Source organism: Saxophila tyrrhenica, assembly GCF_035928015.1.
Source record: "Saxophila tyrrhenica strain CCFEE 5935 chromosome Unknown scaffold_8, whole genome shotgun sequence".
In the NCBI taxonomy this organism is placed as follows: domain Eukaryota; kingdom Fungi; phylum Ascomycota; class Dothideomycetes; order Mycosphaerellales; family Extremaceae; genus Saxophila; species Saxophila tyrrhenica.
In genome coordinates, this window is record NW_027041740.1 from 225369 (window position 1) to 245887 (window position 20519).

Below are 20519 nucleotides of genomic sequence, written 5' to 3' on the forward strand. Positions count from 1 at the left end.
GGAAGTTACCACAAACACCGCCATCATGTCTCGCTTCTTCCAAGGCAGCGACAGCGAAAGCTCTTCCGACGAGGAGGAGTTCTCCCTCGACGAGGAGGCCGAGGAGGAATCTTCCGAAGAGTCTTCGTCAGAAGAGGAAGAGGGAGATGAGGAGTCAAGCAGCGAAGAAGAGGGTGGCAAGACTGGCGCCAGCCGATTCTTGCGTGAAGCATCAGATGAGGAGTCCGAGAGCGACGAGGACAAGGTCACCGTGGTCAAATCAGCCAAGGACAAGCGGTTTGATGAACTCGAAGGCACCGTCAGACTGATTGAGAACGGGGAGAAGATTGGCGACTGGAACGCTATCAACGACCAGTACGACAAGATGAACCGCCAAGTACCAATCCTGATGCGCGACCTGGATGGCAAGCCGCCGAAGATGTATATCAAGACTATCGCGGGGCTGGAGACGACGGTCATGGAGGCGTTCGAGAAGCAAAAGGTCACGCCAAAGAAGATGAACCCGATTGCACAGAAGGGTTTGAATGCTCTGCGACAGAAGATCCGGAAGAACAACCGCGACTACACTACCGAGATTGAGACTTTCAGGAAAGACCCTGATGAGTACATGAAGGAGGATGTGGTTGAGGAGGTCGCGCCGACCCAGAAGAGGAGCACAAAGAAGCCATTGATGTCTGACGAGAACGCAATGGATGCGAACGATGATGGCTTCACTATGGTGGGTGCGGGTGGCAAGGCGATGGTTTACACCCCGGAGAGCATTCTCAAGCATCTGCGCTCGATCGTCGAGTCGAGAGGAAGGAAGAACACGGACAGGCTGGAGCAGATTCGGGTAATGGAGAGGCTGCTCGACGTTGCCGTCTCGGAGTACCAGCGTATTCGAGTTCTCCTGGTGCTGATCGCGACTCGTTTCGACCTTACCTCTGGTACCGGCTCACAAATGTCTCAAGAGCAGTGGAAGCTTGCGCAACAAGAAATCAACCGCCTTTTGGTCATCCTGGAGGAGAACAGGGATATCGTGGTTGTTGAGGCGGCGGAGGAGTGGGAGGATGACGAGAAGCTCCCAACAATCACCAAAGGAGAGCTCTTCAAGATCCCGGGCAGCGTTGTCTCCTTCGTCGAGCGCCTTGACGACGAGCTCACCAGAGTCCTGCAGCACGTCGATCCCCATACGGCAGAGTACGTCGAGCGGTTGCAGGATGAGGGTGTTCTCTACACAAACGTCGTCCGTGCCATGCTCTACGCCGAGCGTCTCCAAGAAGATGCACGTCTGGAGCGGCCCAAGGACAGCACTAACCGTGTGGTCATGCGCCGTCTCGAACACGTCTACTTCAAGCCCGCCACTGTCATCTCGAAGGTCGAGGACGACACCTGGAAGGCGATTCCGGACCAGCTGGACTCGAAAATCACCCCTCGCTCGGAACACAGTGATGTCGCATCACTCGTACAAAAGCTGGCTGGGTACCTTTTTGGCCACTCCGAAGGCATTATTCGTGCCCGCGCGATGCTTTGCCAAATCTACTACCTCGCACTCCACGACAACTACTTTAAGGCTCGTGACATGATGCTCATGTCGCATCTCCAGGAGACCATCGGCAGCTTCGACGTCAGCACACAGATTCTCTACAACCGCACGCTCACACAAGTCGGCCTCTGTGCGTTCCGCGCCGGACTGGTGTATGAGTGCCAGACTGCTCTGCAGGACATCTGCGGCAGCCAGCGGCAGAAGGAACTCTTGGCTCAAGGTCTCCAGATGCAGCGCTACTCACAGATCACACCCGAGCAGGAGCGCCTGGAGAGGCAACGGCAACTTCCCTTCCACATGCACATCAACCTGGAGTTCCTCGAATGCGTTTACCTCACCTGCAGCATGCTGCTCGAGATCCCGACCCTCGCGCAAGCCGGCAGCTCGCCTGACCTCAAGAAGCGCGTCATCTCGAAATCATACCGCCGCATGCTTGAGTACCATGAGCGTCAGATCTTCACCGGTCCACCAGAGAACACTCGCGACCACGTCATGCAGGCATCGAAGGCGCTGGCAGCTGGCGAGTGGAAGAAGGCGGCTGAGTTCATCACCTCCATCAAGATCTGGGATCTCCTGCCGAAGAGCGCCGAGATCAAGAAGATGCTCGAAGGTCAGATCCAAGAAGAAGGCCTGCGGACATATCTCTTCACCTATGCGCCCTTCTACGACACCCTCGGCGTCGAGACGCTGGCCGGCATGTTCGATCTCCCGGAGACCAAGGTCACCGCTCTCGTCAGCAAGATGATCCACCACGAAGAGCTCGCTGCTGCGCTCGACCAAGTCAACAGCGCCATCATCTTCCGCAAGGGTGTGGAGCTCAGCCGGCTGCAGTCGCTCGCGCTCACGCTGTCGGACAAGGCGCAAGGCCTCATCGAGTCGAACGAGCGGGTGTTGGAGCAGAGGACGCAGGGTACGGCGAATGCGTTTGAGAGGCAGGGTGCTCAGCGTGGTGGTCGTGGCGGAAGAGGCGGAGGACGTGGTGGTGCAAGAGGTGGTTTTAGGGGGAGAGGTGGCGGGAGCGGCTTCACGGGCGGTGCACTGGGCAATGCGATCAGGGCTCAGTGAGCTGGTTTTGTCTCTGGCAATGGCGTTTGAAGGATCATGCATGGGTAAAGTACGGGATCACTGCTAGCTTGCAGACGTGAGCGGAAGCGGACTAAGTAGATTATGAAAGGGAAAGTTCCCGTGATATGCGCTTAATGAGGCTCATTCTTGATTGTATCACTGAGTGATGCAGACTACACTGCATGTAGTCTCCACAGCCGTTGCACCTGAGTACAACTTCAAGTGTGCTTGGTTCGATGAGCGCCCCATATTCTAACAAGCTTCATCAAGGACCCTGCCCTGGCTCATCGTGGCACTTGAGTCGTAAAGGATGACAGCAGAGCACCTTCTTTTCTCGGACGCGACGCGAAGTCCCTCACACCAAGTCGCGCAGTACGCGTACTGGAAACGCCGCGGAGCGCTCTGCGGGAGCATAAGACCTCAGCGAGCTCGGTGTTTGTGCTCAGTCGGGGTGCGGTGATGAGCACTTGAGCTGGTCTGCGCCAGTGTATCTGCAGTCTCCGATGTGCCATTTGATAGTCGTCTTGTAGTTTGATGTGATCACCCGCCTCCATTCAGCCAGGCAGGAGACCAGTACTCTGTTTCTTCAGCTTGAAAGTCAACCCAGACCAAGCTGTCCGCAACGAGGTCCTCCATGATTGCAATAGCTCTCGCCCGCTCCCAGCCTAGATTGTCCCGCAGCATAGACACAGTCACGTAACCCAGCACTTGAATGACCTCAAGCACCGTCGCCTGGTCAGGGTTCAGCTCCTTGGGCACAGATCGAATGTACTTGTTAGAACCCAACATCGTAGTCTTGAACATGCCTCCAAGCGGCTCCAGCGACTCCAACGCACGTTCAATATCATCCTCCGTGACCTCCATGCCGCCACCGACCAAGCCTCTGCCCTTCTCGATCCTCTTCTTCACGTCGGACAGCGCAATCATGCCTCCGTTCTCGTTCCTCGTCTCTCTACACACCTCTACCACCCGCACCGCCAGCTCAAAGTAGAAGTCATTGACACTACTCCCCAGCATCTTCGCCCACACACTCTTCCCGCCCGCGCCAGCCGCGCCCTTGACATTGCTACCCGCTAATGGATCCACGCCAATAGCATTGCACATGCGAGCGAACTCTGCTCGGAACGTAGGATTGCTGCGAATGTCCTTTGCGTGCGTGAGCGAGAAGTTGTGCAGGGCGGCCTGGAATACGGAGAGCTGGTTGGCGAGGGCGTCGGCGTGAGAGGTGCGAAGGGCTGCACCATGGCGAGCATATTGGTCAGAGGAGATGGCGGCGTTGGAGAAGGCGTTCAGACCTACTCCGCGACGGGAATTGGCCATCTCGACGCTCTACTTTAGCAACCTGTATCCCGTCGTAGATGTAGAGCAAAGGCGTCGAGGTTGACGTGCTGGCGGCGAGTCGCCCAATCGGGTAAGCGGCTTGGCGAATCTCAATCCACACGAACGCCATTTCAACCCGCAAAATTTCGAGCTGCACCTCCTCTCAGTCGACCAGCGACGACGACACCCGCCAAACCACTACCACATCACCACTGTCGCCATGGCACCGAACAAGAGGCAAACGAGCGTCAAGATGTATGTCACCACAACACCCGCCGGGTGAAGAACTGCGACTCGGTCGATCTGCTCCAGCTCAAAAGGCTCGCTTCATTGCAGCAACACGCATACAACCGCATGTCTTCATCCTGCACGTTGTCAGCAATGGCTCGCCAGAATGCGAAACAGCGCTACAGCAGACAGCGGCGTCACAGCCATGTCTGATCCTCTCGCCTGGCGAGGTCTTGTCGGCTGAGGCTCGCTTCACGCACCTCACCGATCAAATTCCACTCGATCGAGTACTCAGCGGAGAATGCTTGAGAGCCAGCAGACGCCTGTGCCGCAGTTCTTCGCTCGGAGAGCAACACCAGTATGCTCGCAGATCGACTGACAATGTTCGTGTAGGACCGTCCCCACCAAGGACGAGATCTTAGTGCCCGAGACTCTGCTCAAGAAGCGCAAGAGCCAGGAGAAGGAGCGCGCCGACAAGGCTCAGGAGCGTGAGGCCAAGAAGAAGGTATGCTGCCACTGTTCTCTTTACCTTCCACTTTGTGATGACATCCACACACACTTCGACTAGCTTTGGCGATGTTGTCGATCTCTTTAACCATCTTTCGGGTCTGAAGAAGCAATATCGCATGGGCGTACTTTTCACAGCCGGGTGGACTTGTTGCTAACTTCATCATCAGCAATCCAAGGAGAAGCGCCAGCAGATCTTCAAGCGTGCCGAGTCCTACGTCAAGGAGTACCGCGACGCAGAGCGCGAGAAGATCCGCCTCTCCCGTGTCGCCAAGCAGGAGGGCTCCTACTACGTCCCCGCCCAGCCCCGCCTTGTCTTCGTCGTCCGCATCAAGGGTATCAACAAGATCGACCCAAAGAAGCGCAAAACCCTGCAGCTCCTCCGCCTTCTCCAGATCAACAATGGTGTCTTCATCCGCCTGACCAAGGCCACCGCCGAGATGCTGAAGATCGTCGAGCCCTTCGTCGCTTACGGCTACCCCAACCTCAAGTCCGTCCGTGAGCTCATCTACAAGCGCGGATACGCCAAGTCGACCGACAAGCAGCGCATCCCGCTCACCGACAACGCCATCATCGAGGAGCACCTGGGCAAGTACGGCATCGTCTGTATGGAGGACCTGATCCACGAGATCTACTCTGTCGGCCCCAACTTCAAGCAGGCGAGCAACTTCCTCTGGCCCTTCAAGCTCAGCAACCCGAACAAGGGCGGCTTCAGACCAAGAAAGTTCAAGCACTTTGTCGAGGGTGGTGACTTGGGCAACCGCGAAGAGTATATCAACGCGCTCATTCGTCGCATGAACTGAGCCTGGGCTGTTTGTGCTGCTTGACGATGCGTGAGGGATGTTGTGAGATGGCTCGGTAGTTGCACGGGAGGCTGTCCCCAGAGAGAGTTGCAGAGAGTAGATGCGACATTCAGCTAGCAATGCAATGGAGCACACTGTCCCAATCTCAAAAGCGCCATGCCACTTGACGTCTTCTCCAGTCTCTCTCACCAGTCGTCTTGTTAGATTGTAGAGTCTCTTTGTCTGATCTCTTGTCCGGTCGGTAGTCCAGTTTCCAGCGGACGAAGGCCTACTCAGACCAATCTGCCTCGTTAGATATCCATTGTGCAGTTTAGGGCTTGCAAAGTGCACACAACTTGACGGTAGCTTGGAGAAAGTTGCGTGTGGTCCATATCAGCACCTTACAGGTGGTAGAGATGCTTTCATTGATGCAGCTATTTAAACTTTCACAAATATCTTCCAATCCGCTTGCGCCAACCGGGACAATATGGTGAAGAACGAACCGACCAGAATGAAGGTCGCCCCGAAGATCCAGACTTCGGTGAATGAATACGCCGCCAGTATCGCTCCCGTTATGGGAGTACCGCAAAGTATGCCGAGAGAAACAAATGCGAAACCCATGCCCATCCACGTTCCGATCAACCCTCTTCTCGTCGGCCCTGCTAGATGCACATAGCATGTCGCTGGCAGACTGACCAACGTGCCAGAGAAGAAGCCGTAAAGAGCTAGAATGACGATCACCGCCGCGGAGCTCTTCGCAGAAATAAGACAGTATTGAAGGACAGCGCACATCGTCGCGCACGGCGTGAGGACGTTGAACGGCCCGATGCGGTCGGCGATGATGTTCGGTATCAAGCGGCCGAACGTGCTCGAGCCATTGAGTATGGCGAGGAGGTAGAACGCCAGGTTTGGCTCCATGAGTCCAGTCTGCAGCACGAAGGACTGGATGTAGAAGAAGGGGGCGTAGAGGCCGATGAAGACGAAGAAACTGCCCAAGTTGAAGAACAGAAAGGGTTTGATTTTCCAGGCAGGTAGGTCGAGGAATTTGCGCCGTGAAGCCGGGAGGACGCGGACGCGCAGCGCGAGGTTGGAGATGCCGAGCGTGAAGAGCGCGATGAAGCCCATCACCCGCGTGGCCCAGGCGAAGCCAATGGTGGGTTGGAGCTTGTAGAAGATAATGGGGTATAGCACGCCGCCTATGCTGCTCCCCGACGCGGCGATGCCGGTAGCGGTGGCGAGCTTGGTGCTGAAGTACGTGGAGAGTATCGCTACGCCGGAGGTGAAGATGAGACCCGTGCCGATGCCGATGGCGATGCCTTGGGCCAGTAGGACTTGCCAGTACGTACTGCAAAGGCTCAGCATCATCTGTCCGAGCACGATGAGGAATGATCCGACGCCGAGCAATTCGTGGACGTAGCCTTTGTCGTAGATGGGGCCGGCGACGGAGCCGACGAGCATGAGGAGGAAAGCTTCGATGGAGCCGATCCAGCTGAGGTTGCTCGGGGAGGTGCCGGCGAGGATGCCATTTTCGTAGTACGTCTGGTAGATGCCGAAGGCGTTGATGATTCCCCTGCAGAATGTAAGTCAAGGAAAGCCATGCTTTGCTGCCCAATCAAGACTTACCAGGTATTGAAGAAGACGAAGAAGGAGCAGAGCACCTGAAGCCATGCTGTCGCACCACCGTCAGGAACAGACTTGACATTGTTGACCGAATACTGAGATTGGACTTTGGTGAGGGTTGCTCCGTCGCCGTCCTGTACGGGCTGTTCAGTGGACTTCTCAATGTCATCGTGGGCGGCGAAATTAGGTTGCAGAGCTTCGGCCAGGTCATCGTGTTCGTGCTCTTCGTTGTGTTCGCCGTATCCCGCTTCCTTTCGGACGCCAATATCCTTCTCGCCTTCATCGGAAGTGGAAGAGCGCGACATGGTTCTCTTCTCTCCGTCTGCGGGTCAATGGCGGGTTGACTTTCGAAAGAGGAAGCAGAATTCAGCACATACGGCTTGGACAGAGGGACAAGGAGAAGTACCACCAGGCCAAAAGAACAGTCCAAACCGATGATTAGTATGCCTCAGCCGTAGCAGAACGAAACCGAACACGACCTACCATTTCTGCTGCGAAATCAACCCCATCAAACAGATGGCGCATTTGAGGGGCGGCAGCAAAACCGCCATCGTGCCGCATTGCCGACTTGTAGTCCACACCTCTAGCTGTAGATCTTCGGCGTCGGCAGTCGTGGCCATCCTAGGCCTCCAGCGGACCCTCCAATGCGCCTGTGAAATGAGTGCTTGGATGTTCATTCATCCAGAATCATTGAGTCGCCGCTCTTCTCTGGACTTGTCCAGCTGACTGAAGGCGTGCTGACTGAACAAAATCTTGCTTACTGCTGTTCAGTGTGGCCGTCGGGCGTAGCTCGGACTTTATGCTTTTATGGGTCGATCGAGAACACGACTCATACTGAGATATAGCTCTACACATACTGCTTAAGGTGTAACACCAAATACAACTCCCATCTCACCACCTGAACAGCGCCCAAGCCTTTCCAAAAACCGCTCTCAGTCGTTCACGCAGATACCAGCCTCCAAAGCTCCAACTTTTCCACCGCAGCTCCAGAAACCTCCCCGAAACCAAGCCAAGGAACCAAACCAATCGAGAAACCCAAGCGTCCACAATGCCGTACAACATCGCCCGTAGAAGCATGCCTTGGTATCATCCCACTCCCATAACACATCAATGCCTCAATCACGAAATCCATCGCTAAACGCCACCCGCTCGCTATGCAAGATCTATATAATGGAAGCCGTGAAAGACAAATCGCTTGCTCAAACGCGTGCAGCACCTTTCTCACTTGTTGCTCTCCGAACACGCTCCCGAGCTTGGAGGCGTGTCGATGTCCCTCTTGCGCCTGAACAGCCGGAAGCCCGCCCTATGCTGTGCCGATGGCTCGACGGATTCTTGCCAGAGCAAGTTTTGCACAGCCAAAGGGTCGATTGCGGTGTCGAGCTGGCCGGCTACCCGTGCCTTCTCCGCCTTGACGCGGCGTACCTCGCGCTCCGCGACTACTTGACGCATAATGCTCGCGACGGTGTCGGGTCCAAGTCTAGCTGCAAGGTTGAAGTGCTCGAGCACCCATTTGAGCAGAACGAATGGCAAGGAAAGCAGGATGCTCGAGATGGTGGTCGTAGTGGGTGATGGCCGTTGGTGTTCTTCTTCAACCGGAACCTCGCCAAAGCGGATTTGGGACAACCTGGGATCAGGCTTGGGCTGCTGGCTCTCCTGGCGTGGTGGTACTGAGGGTAGGCGCGAACAACAGTCGAGATGCGGAGCTGATGCATCCAGATAGAAGTCTGTAGGAAACATATGCACAATGTAGTCCAGCATACGCTGAAGCAGGTGCGTCGCGTGCGGATCGTACGTTGGTGCTCCCAAGGTCTCCGATCTGCTGAGCGAGTCGTCGCTAGATGATGTGCTTGCTCTGTCTTCACTGCCATCATCGACAATCCACACATGGCTAAGCCCTCCCTGCAGAGTGAACCCCAGAGCTGGCAACATGCTGTCCCAGTGCAGCAGACTGCTGGCAAACTCCACACCTCGGTTCGCCAACGCTGGCACCTTCAGCCAAGCTCCGATTGAGATGTGCTGAAGTGCGGCATCCATCTTGTGTGCAGAAGAGCCTGGTCGGTGATGGCCAAGCTGTTGCAGCGGACCACCATACAAGTACTTCAGAGCATCCAAGAACGTCGCTATGTGGTTGTAGCGCCCTTGCAGGGTCACCTCGACGTCTTTTACGTTGGGCTCCGCGGCTTTTGCCGACCTAATGAGTTCTAGTAGCATAGGACTGCGGCTCAGGATCATCTTGTGTCCACTGAAAGAAGATGTAAGGCCTCTCGCGGTGTCCGTGATCTGAAGATGGCAATCTGCAAATTCGGTATTAGAGGCTTCAGCGAGAATGTGACTGCGCAAAGCATCCGCATTCTCGAGATCGGCGTTGAAGCCGGGCGCTGGGAAGGGTGGCGGAGGGGGCTGTTGGGGTCTGGGATGGCTGTACGACATAGGGCGGGGTTGAGCATGCCTGGATAATGGAGCTCGTGATTCTTGCGATCCGTTCACGTGGGTAGGTGACTGGACAGATGGCGCAGTATCGGCGCCATCTAGTGCGCCAGCAGAGGCTTGCGAGTCCGACCGCGAAGCACTGCCATTGGGCATGCGTGGCTCAGTAGGCGTGAAGACTTCTCGAGGCGGGTAGCGGAAAGGCGTATGAGCATGAGGATGATGATGTGGCGCATGTGACACTTGCTGTCCGTAAGGGTGACGTTGGTTCCATGGTGGCTGTTGTTGCTGGAACATTCGTTGACCATATGGCTCAGACACATGGTGGGCATGGCCATTGGGAACGAAGTAGGGCTGTTGAGGACCAGGCAGGGGAGGAGGTATGAACGCAGAGCCACCGGAGAGTGGCGGAGCGGGTGACGAAGTTGGCGAATCCTGCGCTCCAAACACAATGCTGCCTACACTTGGGTGGGTAGGATGAGCATGCGATAGGAACTGTGGGCGGTTGGAGTGGGAAGAGGCAGCTGATCTTGGCGTGTGTTGCTCGGCAGAGGGGATGAAAGCGGGTGGTAGCTCAGTCCTGATGTGCCGCATGTCAAACTTGTCCTCATTCTTTTGTGCAGACGGCGGCGTCGTGATATGGCTCGCTGCCTCCTCAGCAGCAGGTGGTGGCGTTAACGAGCGGGTTGATGCCAGCGTCGGCGGGTCCGGCGTATCACCAGGAGATAGTGACATTGCTGCACTCCCTTCTGATCCTGGCCTGGCAGCTGCTGCATCTTTGACCGCATTGACCGCTAGAGGTGCTTCGGCTCCCGCTACCGCCTCCGTTGAAGAGTGGTTTCCACCACCGGTGCTCACAGCCGACGCGGGCGGGACATCCGCAGCAACTGCCTCCTCTGTCTTCCCTGTCACATGCTCATCTTCGATTTTTGCATTCACCTCCGGCTTCGGTCTCGGCTGAGTCTTCGCAGGCCGAGGCCTCGTCAATGCCAATGGTATAGCTGGAACCACACGTTCGGCGGTGGGTCGCCTGCGAGGCGCGCTGGACTGTCCGGATGGTGCGGGTGTGTTGTTCGGCGGCATGCTTCTCGGCTCAGTGCTCTGCGAAGATTCGTTTTCGGGTATACGGGTTACAGTTCTTCCTATAACGCTTCGCCGTTCTTCCAAGATGGGCTTGCGTCTCCAGCAGGCGGTCGAGTTGCTTTCTACACTGCTGGAGCGCGTTGTGGACGTGGAAGGACGGGCAGTATGAGTATGGAGGGAGAGAAGGTGGTGGAACAGGGCAGGATATGATGACAGAGCAGAGCAGAGACCGAGATGAACCTCTTGAGAGTGTGGAGAAAAAACGCTAGACCGAAACGCCTTGACCACGACCCCGCCGACCACTCTGTTATATCCGAACATGCGCCGTCGTCAATCTCTTCTTGCTTCATCAGTCTTCATTGTTGTGGGAGGCAAGGCGATGGAAGTGTCATTCGAATCAGCCGGGCGTAACTGTGTTCTGGTCCAATGGTCGCCTTCCTGGGGTAAGCAGAAGGCAACAGTGAAACCACACTTCATCCAGTTGAGGGACTCGGGGACAACAAGACGTATTCGGTAGGTCGACGAGGGTAGTCGAGTTCCTTGGACGCGACAGCCTGACTGCCACTTCACATCTTCACATGCATGCCCACGGCAGTCGCTGTCCCTGGCCCTCGCCATGCCTGCCGCGACAGAAGCCATCTCCTCAGAAGCATTCGAAGATGCCAGGCCATGTTGGCTTGCACCTGCTCCATCTCATTGCCCTCGGTATGCCGAGCTGTACTTGCATCGAAAGGTCTGTTTTCTTCCGCATCATTGTTCTCTCATTTCTGTCATCTTCCAAAACCTAAGATACTCGCGAGTTGCATCCTACAGTCTATACCTTTCCCTCTCCCGACAGCAGCTTTTTATTCTCCGTATTCATTCCACACCGCGGCCAACCAACACCCTGAACGGACATGACGACTCAGCCAAACAACCCCAGACGCCGCTACAGAGCAGTCAGACAGCAGCAACGCCAGCGAAGCACTGCTTGGTCTGATGCTCACGACTCAGGGTATGAGACGGGGAGCAACCTGAACTTGAGCATGCATCTTCTTCCTCAGCCATATGGTGTGTATTCCAACGAAGATTCTATTGTTCAAGTCTGATGATGCAAGGCAACCGCTTCGACGTCCTCAGATCTCCGACTCCACCACCAGTGTACCACGAGCCGCAGCCGAATCCCTCGCTTGACCGTCGGTCTCGCCACTACCGGAACTCGCGGGAGGAGAGAAGGCGCCGGGCAGCAAGACGTGAACGCAAGAAAGTCAATGCTGCGCAGATGCTGGACGAGCAGTTGTCGAGGGACATTGACCGGACGCTGCAGCAAGCAAACATCCAGCGACCATTGCCGATCAAGATACCACAACGCCCTCTTTTCAACTTTACAGCACCCCCTCAACCCTCGCAGGTGGCTCATATACCTGCGACTCCACCTCAGCTGCCGCTGCTCAACTTCGGCGGCCTTGACTTGATGGACGACTTTCCCCCTCTGACGCCATTGAAGCTGTGTCCTACACCTCCAGCTCCGTCTCCGGTGCTTCCATCAATTCCGAGCTGGTGTCCTCCTCTGCAATCTTTCAACGCCAACAACCTCATGTTTAGCGAGCTGCCACTGTTCTTCGACCTCTCCAAGCTGCCGGAGCCGAAATCAAAGCCAAAGTTCGATGCCACCTACCAGGAGCTGCAGATCTGGCGACCGTTGCGCGGCCCGCAGCCGAAGAAGCACTCACGTTACTTCCCTCCGGCAGATCAGCCAAAGCCGAGCGTCACTGCAGCTTCTGCAACTGCCTGCAGACTCCACGCTTCCGACGAAGGCATCCAAGACTTCCAAGCTGCAACCAGGCAAGTGATCGAAAAGGCCGTCAGCAATCTTCGCGCTCGTCACACCGAGGCCGCTGAAGCGTCGGCCGCTAATCTGTGGCGTATCCTCACCTCGCCTGAGCTCCCACCACGTGACGCCAACAATGAGCCGTACCTTGACAGCTTCGCCTACCGTCCTACGGAAGACGTCTTCACCGCTCCTCACGACCATTACGATCACCGGCTTGAGACCGTGGGTGCAGCACCGCTCGAGCTTGACAGTACCGAGGTGCCATATGTGCACGCAAACAGTCTGACCGGCCATGCCAATGAACGAGGTAATGATGCCGTGCCGGCTTCGGAGCCTGAAATGTTCGTCTTCGATGATCACCAGGAATCCATGCCGTTGGGGTGGTCTTCCTATGGATTGAACGAGCTGATGGTCGATCATGACTACGATGTGAATACCCTGCCTCCACTACCATCCTCTCCGGCTCCCGAGGACGCAGAGACGGGCTCCGTCATCACAACTCCATCCCCCGAGCGAGCCGATCCCTCTGAAGACGAGTACTCCGCAGTTACTTCAGACGCACAGTACACCAGCGAAATGGCCCTCTTCGATCTCTCCTCTGCCACTACTCCTTCCGCTGAAGAAGACCTCATTGACGTCGCTACCTTCCTCGCAACGGGCCATGGCAGCAACTGCTTATGCACCGACTGTGAAGACGAATGGCTGCAGCTCGTCGATCTGGATGATGAGGGCTGGGTAGACTACCCAAACGACGACACTACCACTCTGCCTTCGGATGGCTCAGATTGGGAATGGGAATGGGGCTCGCCCATGTCTGAGGATGAGAGGGAGGTGGGCAGGAACCGGTGTTCGAGCCAGCCGGGGTGGGATGAGTTTTTTTCTTCGCAGCCAAGCTCAGTGGCTCATGGACCTTGGTGAAGGATGCTGTTCGTGAGACTAGGGTAGTGGATGATGGTTGGTAGGGTGTTGGCTTGTGTTTAAGGGGCGATTGGCTGGCCGTTGTGTTACCTAGATTTCTGTGTTTCGCTGCTGTTCGTATGGACCTATGTATGTACAACACACATTGACCTATGTTCGACCGTTAGATATGATGTCTGTAAGGCGGGATGTCGTGCCGCTGTCATAGTGGTTTGCCTCTTGTGGCTTGCACCAGCCGTTGGACATCGCGTCATTGCAATATCGAACAATTGCCGCATATTGAGCGTCTGGCGGATGTACAGAGTAGCAATACACCATTAAGTGCTGTGGATGGTTTCGAGGTGGAATACGACCAGAACCACGGTCAACACGTCTCCTTAATCGCTTCATCTCCCTCGTGACGTTGGTTCACAGGGACAAAGCTGCCGGTCTCTCGGATTGAACCGAACGTGTTGGTGGGGAAGAAGCACGCGGTCCTGCAGGGATCGTGTGAGGCGCGTGCCTCGATACCAAGAATTCATTCACAACCTGGAACTCCTGGATCGTGCATCTGCACTACTATTCCTTGACGTTACCCTTTGTCTTGTGTACATATCTTTTCGGCATGCACACAGTCTTGAAATACGGCGCGGTAATTATCCTTCAGACGTAGCGACAGCATCAAGACCGAGCAGGGGCAGCGCATTCATCCCCTTCTCGTGCCGGATTACACAGCAGGGAAAACCGGTCACCAGGTCGAGACAACTACGTCAGCACCCAACATGGCGACAGTCAACGGCGACAAGAAAACCCGCAAATCCTACCTCCTCTCCGTCACCCCCGTCGACTACTCCCTCACAGCAGGCACCAACATCCCGGCGCCCCCACAGTCTCCTACCAAACACTCACCAGTCGAACCACCCACACCAGGTGGAGGACCCTTGACATCACACCCCTCGCATCCAGTCACACCATCCGGCGAAGACACATCAGAACCAGACTACAGCGTCATGTCCGAAGCAACGAACCCCAACCGAGACCGCACGGATAGCTTGCGCACCACAACCTCCCCCACCTCCGCCGCCCAACACTCCTCATCACCCCAAGATCCGCGCCGAGCAGGAGGCGTGCGCCGACTCTTCAGCCTCACCAACCTCCGCAGCTCCTTCAGCAGCTCACGAACCTCCCTCAGCCTCCCCCGCCAATCCCACGACATCCAACCCCAGCAGAACGGCGTCAAGCGGCCCTCCTCACCCAGCGTGGCCTCTACAATGGCCCCGTCCACCATCGAGCCGAGACCGCAGCTACGGCAGAAGAAGTCAGGCGGGAATTGGTTCAAACGCAAGAGCAGCATGTTTTTGAACGGCGAGCTGGAGGCGGTGAACGAGAGTCCGAGGCAGCAGGAGGCGAGGCAGGAGACGAGGCCGGATACGAGGGAGAGTAAGCGGGTGAAGGAGAATGGGCCACCGCCTCCTTTGCTACCCGAGATCGGGTCGTTGAGGGGTGGGAAGGTTAGTGGGGATATGGGGTGGGATGAGCAGGCTTTCAGGAGATGATTTGGTCTTTTTCTGTTTTGTTTGGCGTTACGGAGCAGTGCATCACGGCTTTGGAGGGCTCAGTCAGTCCAGGACTTGTGCATATGGGAGGACATGGGAAGTCACGGAGCAGGCATCTTGGAATTCTCTCACGCGAGCGAACTGCGCAGGAAGCAGTAACTAATGGCAGAGCCAGAAGCAACGAGGTCAGCGACCCGAGCAGTGTGTACTTGTATCAAAGCATTGTACCTACTAAGATACCACACATGCATATGAGATACCCAGGGACTTTGTACAACAGTTCATTCGCTTCGCTACAGACTCCCTCTCTCACCAAACTCCATCACCGCTCTTGCTCAGTCCAGTGTCCCTCCTTCCTAAAGAACCTCGCCGGGTCCGCAGCCGTGAAACTCCTTCGCCGCCTCCCAGACCCTGGCAGAGCTATCTTGAGCAAGCCGTTGGGATCTGTTTGGCGGAGCTTGTCCTCCTCCCTTTGCTTCTCTTCGCGTCGCCGTAGTCGCTGCTGTTCGGTGTCGCGCGGCTTCTTCTTCCAGACACTTGGTCTGTTCTTCCAGAGGCTGAGGAGTGGCATGGTGTTGGCGATTGGGATTTGGTCGACGATTGGCTGTGCTGGCAGGAATGTTCGGGTTGTCCTTGTTGATTGACACGATCGATTCATACCTGATAGCAAACTCGCCATGCCTCGGGCTCGTGTGGTACTGGTCATGTGTCGTACTAAATAATGCCGAAAGATCGTCAAACAACGCCATTGTCCATTTCGTTCAGTCCACATCCATCGACTCCGGCCACTCGTCACTCTCAGCAGCAACAATCGACCTGCGAACATCACGAGCTTCCTCGTCAGACAGCCCTATCGACTCGAGAGGGTTGCACACTCTCAGCGGCAGTTCGACTGGCGCAACGACACCATCACGTACCGGATGTTCACCAGCAGCCGAGTACATCGTCGCTGCGTCCAGACTGTCAGAGGAGTCGCCGTAGCCTCTGACCGTGGCAGGCTGCTGCACCGCTCCACCTGCCGAGTGACACTGACATCCCGTGCAATGCACTTCCCGCCGCTGCTCAATTTCCACCCTGACCGTCTTGGAGACAGCCATCCGACCATCCGCCTGACTGTCGCCGGAGTCGGGACGTGATCGTTGCACGCCAGCAACCAAGTTTCTCCCCGCATCGACGACGGACTGGCGCAAATCTCCGAGCGTGCCCTTGCGCCGGAGTGGTTGCGCTGCCGGAGAACGCTGAGCGCCCTCCGACCTGCCGAAGCCGAAGTTGTACCATCGGCGGCCTGAAGCGGGCTGGGCGTTCTCCTCGCCAGCGCCGAAGCGGAACATATCAGCACCCGCTGTAGAGGCGGCGCGCGTGTTCTGCTCTTGGAGATCAGGCGCAACGGTGCGTGGCGAGATCGCCTCATCCTCCGCGATCTCTACACCAGCTCTCAAGGCCGGATGTACGACCTCGGGGGCATTCGCACCTCGCGAATACGGCCGTCTGGCCACTCGCCGAGGCGCTGTCACGCTGTCGAAGCGCGACGCATTCCCCGCCGCAGAGCTGGTCGAGGCGGAACTACAGTCGGCGCGGCAGTCCGTCGTGTCGAGTGACATCTCTGAGAAGCGGCTCGTTCGGTAAGGCGTGGACTGTCCACTGCCTCTTCCCCTCGGTAGAGGGGTCGGTTGGCCCATCGCCAGCCAGTATGGTGGCGGCATGCTTGGTGGCGCCATGGAGATGATGTTGTGCGGTTGTGCGTTGGCCATGGTCGATTTTGCAATGTTCTCGAGAGGAATGATAGAAATGATGCAGCTACAGCGGTGGATGTGAAGTTTTGCAGTGATGAAGAGGATGGAGAAGGAATTGAAATAGCAGTGCGAGAGGAAAAACATTCGATCGTACTCACCTTCAACTCCATCTTGGTTGGTGGTAATCTTCAAGAGGTATCCTACCGTGGTACTGGGACAGGTATTGCAATAGACCCACGCTTATAGGTTGGAGGGAGGGGTCAGCATCTGGAGGATAATGTACCATCTTGTGGTGTGTTCTCTCGGGAAATGGCGAATGCGCATATGCACTTTATTGCTTACAACAGCAACCTCGAAGATTGGAAAATGGAGAAGGTGTTTGGGAGAGGCCACGAGAAGAGATGAGGTTGAAAGCTTGCATGTCGACCTCGCGTGGCCGAGCTCGGAGGCGCGTCACTGCGCATCAGAGCTTCGAGCTTTTGAATAAAATCAACAATGCATTCAATCTCTCTCCTTTCCACAAGCGATGGCGCCTTCAAGAGCGCTGCTCAGTAGCACGACAACCTGCACTCGCCAGCTCCGATCTCTCCGCGCCCCAATTAAACCATCCCAACTCCGCTCAATATCGGCCTACGGCTACGAACAAGCAAAATGCCTAGCCTTCGATAAATACGGCGAGCCCAAGGACGTTCTCAGACTACACAGCCATTCTATAAGTCCTCCGCATGGAGATCTCGTAACTGTGCGGTTCCTCGCTTCGCCCATCAATCCTGCAGACATCAACCAGATCCAAGGAGTATACCCTACGAAGCCATCGTTCACGACTTCCTTATCGACAAGTGAGCCCACGGCCGTAGGAGGCAATGAAGGCGTCGCAGAAGTGCTGTCAGCCGGCAACAAGGTCAAAGATGTTCAGAAGGGTGATTGGGTGATCTTGAAGAAGCAGGGGTTTGGGACATGGCGGACGCATGCGCAGACGACGATGGAGAATCTGGTGCCTATTAAGAACAAGGACGGTCTGAAGCCGGAGCAAGTTGGCATGGTGTCTGTCAATCCATGCACAGCATATCGGATGCTCAAGGACTTCGTCGATTTACAGCCTGGGCAATGGTTCGTTCAGAATGGTGCGAATTCCGGCGTAGGACGGGCTGCGATTCAGCTGGGCAAGCTGTGGGGTTACGAAAGCATCAACATTGTTCGAAAACGAGACAGCGGCATGGAGGAACTGAAGCAGGACTTGCAGAGCCTTGGTGCCGACATTGTGGTCACGGACGAGGAGTTCGAGAAGAAGGACTTTCGCGATCGTGTCAAGGAGGCTACCAATGGAGGCCGAGAGCCCATCCGTCTTGGTCTCAACTGCGTCGGCGGCTCTCTGGTTAACTCAATGGCGAAGCATCTGGCTCCCGACTCGCACATGGTGACATATGGCGCGATGTCGAAGCAGCCAGTACAGCTTCCTACTGGCCTGCTCATCTTCAAGAACATCAGCTTCGATGGTTTCTGGGTGAGCAGATGGAGCGAGCAGAAGCCGGACGAGAAGGAGAGATGTGTGCAGGAAGTGCTGGACTTGACCAGGGAAGGGAAGTTCAAGGATATGCCGATGCAGCCTCTGACCTGGAACTGGGAGACGAAACAGGATCAGCTTGTACAGGCAGTGCAGGGTACATTAGAAGGTTTTCGCAGTGGCAAGGGGATCTTTGTGTTTGGTGAGACATAATGACAATCTTCTAGAACACGGATTACTGGTTTACTTCGCAAGCCGCCAGTGCAGTTAAAAAGAGATGTGTACGTATATGTATCATACCGAGCAGGCAACGAGGCATGACGCATCTATGAGCGCAAGAGCATCAGGTATGAATCACCATTGTACCTTTTCTATGCCTTCACGCATCGTGATCAGGCGAAGTAGCTCTTGGGGGATCAAAAAGTGAAGTTGAAGTGAGCAAAAGTGAAGTGGACACTGTGGGACTACCGAGTGAATTAGCATTGGAACCCAGAGAGGGTGAAGTTTCCCCGAAACATTCGCTCTATTCACCAGGAGTAGAACGAAGTGGAGGGAAATTCACGTGGTTTTGTCTTACATTGAACCCACGACCTTTCACAAACACTGAGAAAGTGCGAAGCGAACTTGAAGAGTCGTTAGACGAGTTCGAGCAAGGTCGGTATACAGGATTTCTTACAATCATACCCCTAGACCAAGTGCCCGTGTATATCTGAGCACGTTTGATACATAAATATATAATAGCGAAAACAATGGATTGATTGTTGAAGTAGCACCCCTGACTTCAATCCCTTCAAATGACTGTCAAAAAGGGTGCAAAGACCGGGAACAGGAAGTTAATGCGAGCAGTGACCTCAAAGATACCACTTCATAAGGCGCCCTACTACTGTAGAAGAGCTGCTTCGATCGGTAAGGGACAACGAGAACTACGACGTGACCCGAAAATCACATCACCCAGCTCATCCTAGATTTTCAATCTCTCGACTACGAAGGGAAGAACCATGGAGACCGCAGACTCAGCGGCACTCCTTCTCCTCGACCTCCCACAGGCGGCTCTAGCTGGCATCGATCTCCTCTCGTTCACGACCACGCCACGCTTCAGAGGAGTCAAGAATATCCCACCAAGCTTCCACTTCGCTTTCGTAGGAACCAGCACAGCTTTCTCTGAGCGCCACGGAGTCTGGATAAAGATCACTTCAAGTTCTACACCTCCATTGATAATCGCCAAGTGGGACGCCGCCACTGAGAGCCTGAGCTTAGGAGAAGACGAAGCAGAAGTCCTACGATGGCGGGCGAACCTAGGCAGCATCTGGCGAGAAGGTCTCACGCCGTATCGACAGGTTGCTACCAAAGGTGCCGCTGCCGAGCCAGACGAGGATAGTAGCGACTGGGACATTCTCACATCACGCATCACAGAAACGCTACTCACTCGCATCACTGGTACGAAGTGGCACTTGACTTCAGCCAGCTCCTCGAAGCGCGATTTAGAAGACATTCCTGGCCTCAATGCCAAAGACCTCAACCTGGAAGCCGAGCAGGAACTCTACTTCCTCCCTCTGGACCTCAAGCAGACGTGGCGAGAGGGTGCTACTGGCCGCGAGAGGACAGATGCGGCACAAGACCGCTCTTGGGCACTCAACAATGTCGTTGAACAGCATTGCACGAATGGAGATGCGATGGAGATTGTGGGCGAGATGCAATTTTGCTTCATTATGATTTTGACAATTAACAACTTCTCCTGCCTGGAGCAGTGGAAGCGGATACTATCTCTGCTCTTCACCTGCAAGAGCGCCGTTGCGACAAACCCAGACCTCTTCATCGCAGCTATTGCAGCTTTGCGACTACAGGTCCAGCACTGCAAGGACGCAGAGGGCGGGCTGATCGACCTAGCAGATGAGAGCGGCTCATTACTCAAAGGCCTGCTCGTTCGCTTCCGCAAAGGCGTTGAAACTCTGGGTGGGATCGAAGTGCAGCACGTTGTAGACGAGCTCGATGATCTTGAAGATTACCTCCGAGAGGAGCACAACTGGCGATTCGGCGGTGCGTTTGCAAAGACCGGTGTGCTGGAGTTGGAAGACGGAGAGCAAGTACGCATGGACACCACGGCGTTTGATGAAGACGACGAGACTGGGGAGTTTGCGCCACAGATTGTGGATTTGACCACGGAACAAGCGAGGATGTTGAATTTGCCTGAGACTGAAGATCTACATGTTAGTCTTAGTCGGACGTCGCTGAAGGAGGTGCAATCGGAGGGGGACCACAGCGACGACGATGACGACGATGACACTGAGGACAACGTCAGCGCCGGCGGCAATGACAGCAGCGACGAGTCGGAAGACGAAGCAGACCTGGACGACATGGACACACGGTACTGAGCAACGACAACGATAAGACTTTCTACATTCAGGTCCTGTGATTTCGTACAGCAACGACGGTCACCACCCAGCCCTTGCAACGGGCTT

The 20519-nt window shown here is 55.6% G+C and overlaps 11 protein-coding genes across 11 annotated transcripts; 6 read left to right on the forward strand and 5 right to left on the reverse strand.

Annotated features, from left to right (window-relative positions):
• Positions 1-25: 25 nt before the first annotated feature.
• NIP1 (Translation initiation factor 3 subunit c) lies at positions 26-2689 on the forward strand (the record flags this gene model as incomplete). Its single annotated transcript, XM_064802636.1, has 2 exons — positions 26-2586; positions 2665-2689. The coding sequence occupies 2 exons, from the start codon at positions 26-28 to the stop codon at positions 2687-2689; spliced, it is 2586 nt and encodes an 861-aa protein (XP_064658761.1).
• Positions 2690-3130: 441 nt separating this feature from the next.
• Positions 3131-4040, reverse strand: dot2 (ESCRT II complex subunit Dot2; the record flags this gene model as incomplete). The annotated part of the gene is made up of 2 exons (XM_064802637.1): positions 3131-3825; positions 3890-4040. The coding sequence occupies 2 exons, from the start codon at positions 4038-4040 to the stop codon at positions 3131-3133; spliced, it is 846 nt and encodes a 281-aa protein (XP_064658762.1).
• A 90-nt stretch (positions 4041-4130) lies between these two features.
• Positions 4131-5448, forward strand: RPL7 (60S ribosomal protein L7; the record flags this gene model as incomplete). The annotated part of the gene is made up of 3 exons (XM_064802638.1): positions 4131-4165; positions 4532-4643; positions 4816-5448. 3 exons carry the CDS (start codon positions 4131-4133, stop codon positions 5446-5448), a joined length of 780 nt encoding a protein of 259 aa, XP_064658763.1.
• A 417-nt stretch (positions 5449-5865) lies between these two features.
• Positions 5866-7352, reverse strand: LTR77_005394 (uncharacterized protein; the record flags this gene model as incomplete). The annotated part of the gene is made up of 2 exons (XM_064802639.1): positions 5866-6997; positions 7051-7352. The coding sequence occupies 2 exons, from the start codon at positions 7350-7352 to the stop codon at positions 5866-5868; spliced, it is 1434 nt and encodes a 477-aa protein (XP_064658764.1).
• Positions 7353-8268: 916 nt separating this feature from the next.
• Positions 8269-10557, reverse strand: LTR77_005395 (uncharacterized protein; the record flags this gene model as incomplete). Its single annotated transcript, XM_064802640.1, has 2 exons — positions 8269-8771; positions 8808-10557. 2 exons carry the CDS (start codon positions 10555-10557, stop codon positions 8269-8271), a joined length of 2253 nt encoding a protein of 750 aa, XP_064658765.1.
• Positions 10558-11647: 1090 nt separating this feature from the next.
• Positions 11648-13288, forward strand: LTR77_005396 (uncharacterized protein; the record flags this gene model as incomplete). The annotated part of the gene is made up of 2 exons (XM_064802641.1): positions 11648-13201; positions 13259-13288. The coding sequence occupies 2 exons, from the start codon at positions 11648-11650 to the stop codon at positions 13286-13288; spliced, it is 1584 nt and encodes a 527-aa protein (XP_064658766.1).
• Positions 13289-14049: 761 nt separating this feature from the next.
• LTR77_005397 (uncharacterized protein) lies at positions 14050-14823 on the forward strand (the record flags this gene model as incomplete). The annotated part of the gene is made up of 1 exon (XM_064802642.1): positions 14050-14823. One exon carries the CDS (start codon positions 14050-14052, stop codon positions 14821-14823), a length of 774 nt encoding a protein of 257 aa, XP_064658767.1.
• A 322-nt stretch (positions 14824-15145) lies between these two features.
• LTR77_005398 (uncharacterized protein) lies at positions 15146-15502 on the reverse strand (the record flags this gene model as incomplete). Its single annotated transcript, XM_064802643.1, has 2 exons — positions 15146-15432; positions 15484-15502. 2 exons carry the CDS (start codon positions 15500-15502, stop codon positions 15146-15148), a joined length of 306 nt encoding a protein of 101 aa, XP_064658768.1.
• An 82-nt stretch (positions 15503-15584) lies between these two features.
• On the reverse strand, positions 15585-16574 carry LTR77_005399 (uncharacterized protein; the record flags this gene model as incomplete). Its single annotated transcript, XM_064802644.1, has 1 exon — positions 15585-16574. One exon carries the CDS (start codon positions 16572-16574, stop codon positions 15585-15587), a length of 990 nt encoding a protein of 329 aa, XP_064658769.1.
• A 508-nt stretch (positions 16575-17082) lies between these two features.
• ETR1 (mitochondrial 2-enoyl thioester reductase) lies at positions 17083-18381 on the forward strand (the record flags this gene model as incomplete). The annotated part of the gene is made up of 2 exons (XM_064802645.1): positions 17083-18262; positions 18368-18381. The coding sequence occupies 2 exons, from the start codon at positions 17083-17085 to the stop codon at positions 18379-18381; spliced, it is 1194 nt and encodes a 397-aa protein (XP_064658770.1).
• Positions 18382-19058: 677 nt separating this feature from the next.
• On the forward strand, positions 19059-20432 carry LTR77_005401 (uncharacterized protein; the record flags this gene model as incomplete). Its single annotated transcript, XM_064802646.1, has 1 exon — positions 19059-20432. The coding sequence occupies one exon, from the start codon at positions 19059-19061 to the stop codon at positions 20430-20432; it is 1374 nt and encodes a 457-aa protein (XP_064658771.1).
• Positions 20433-20519: the final 87 nt, after the last annotated feature.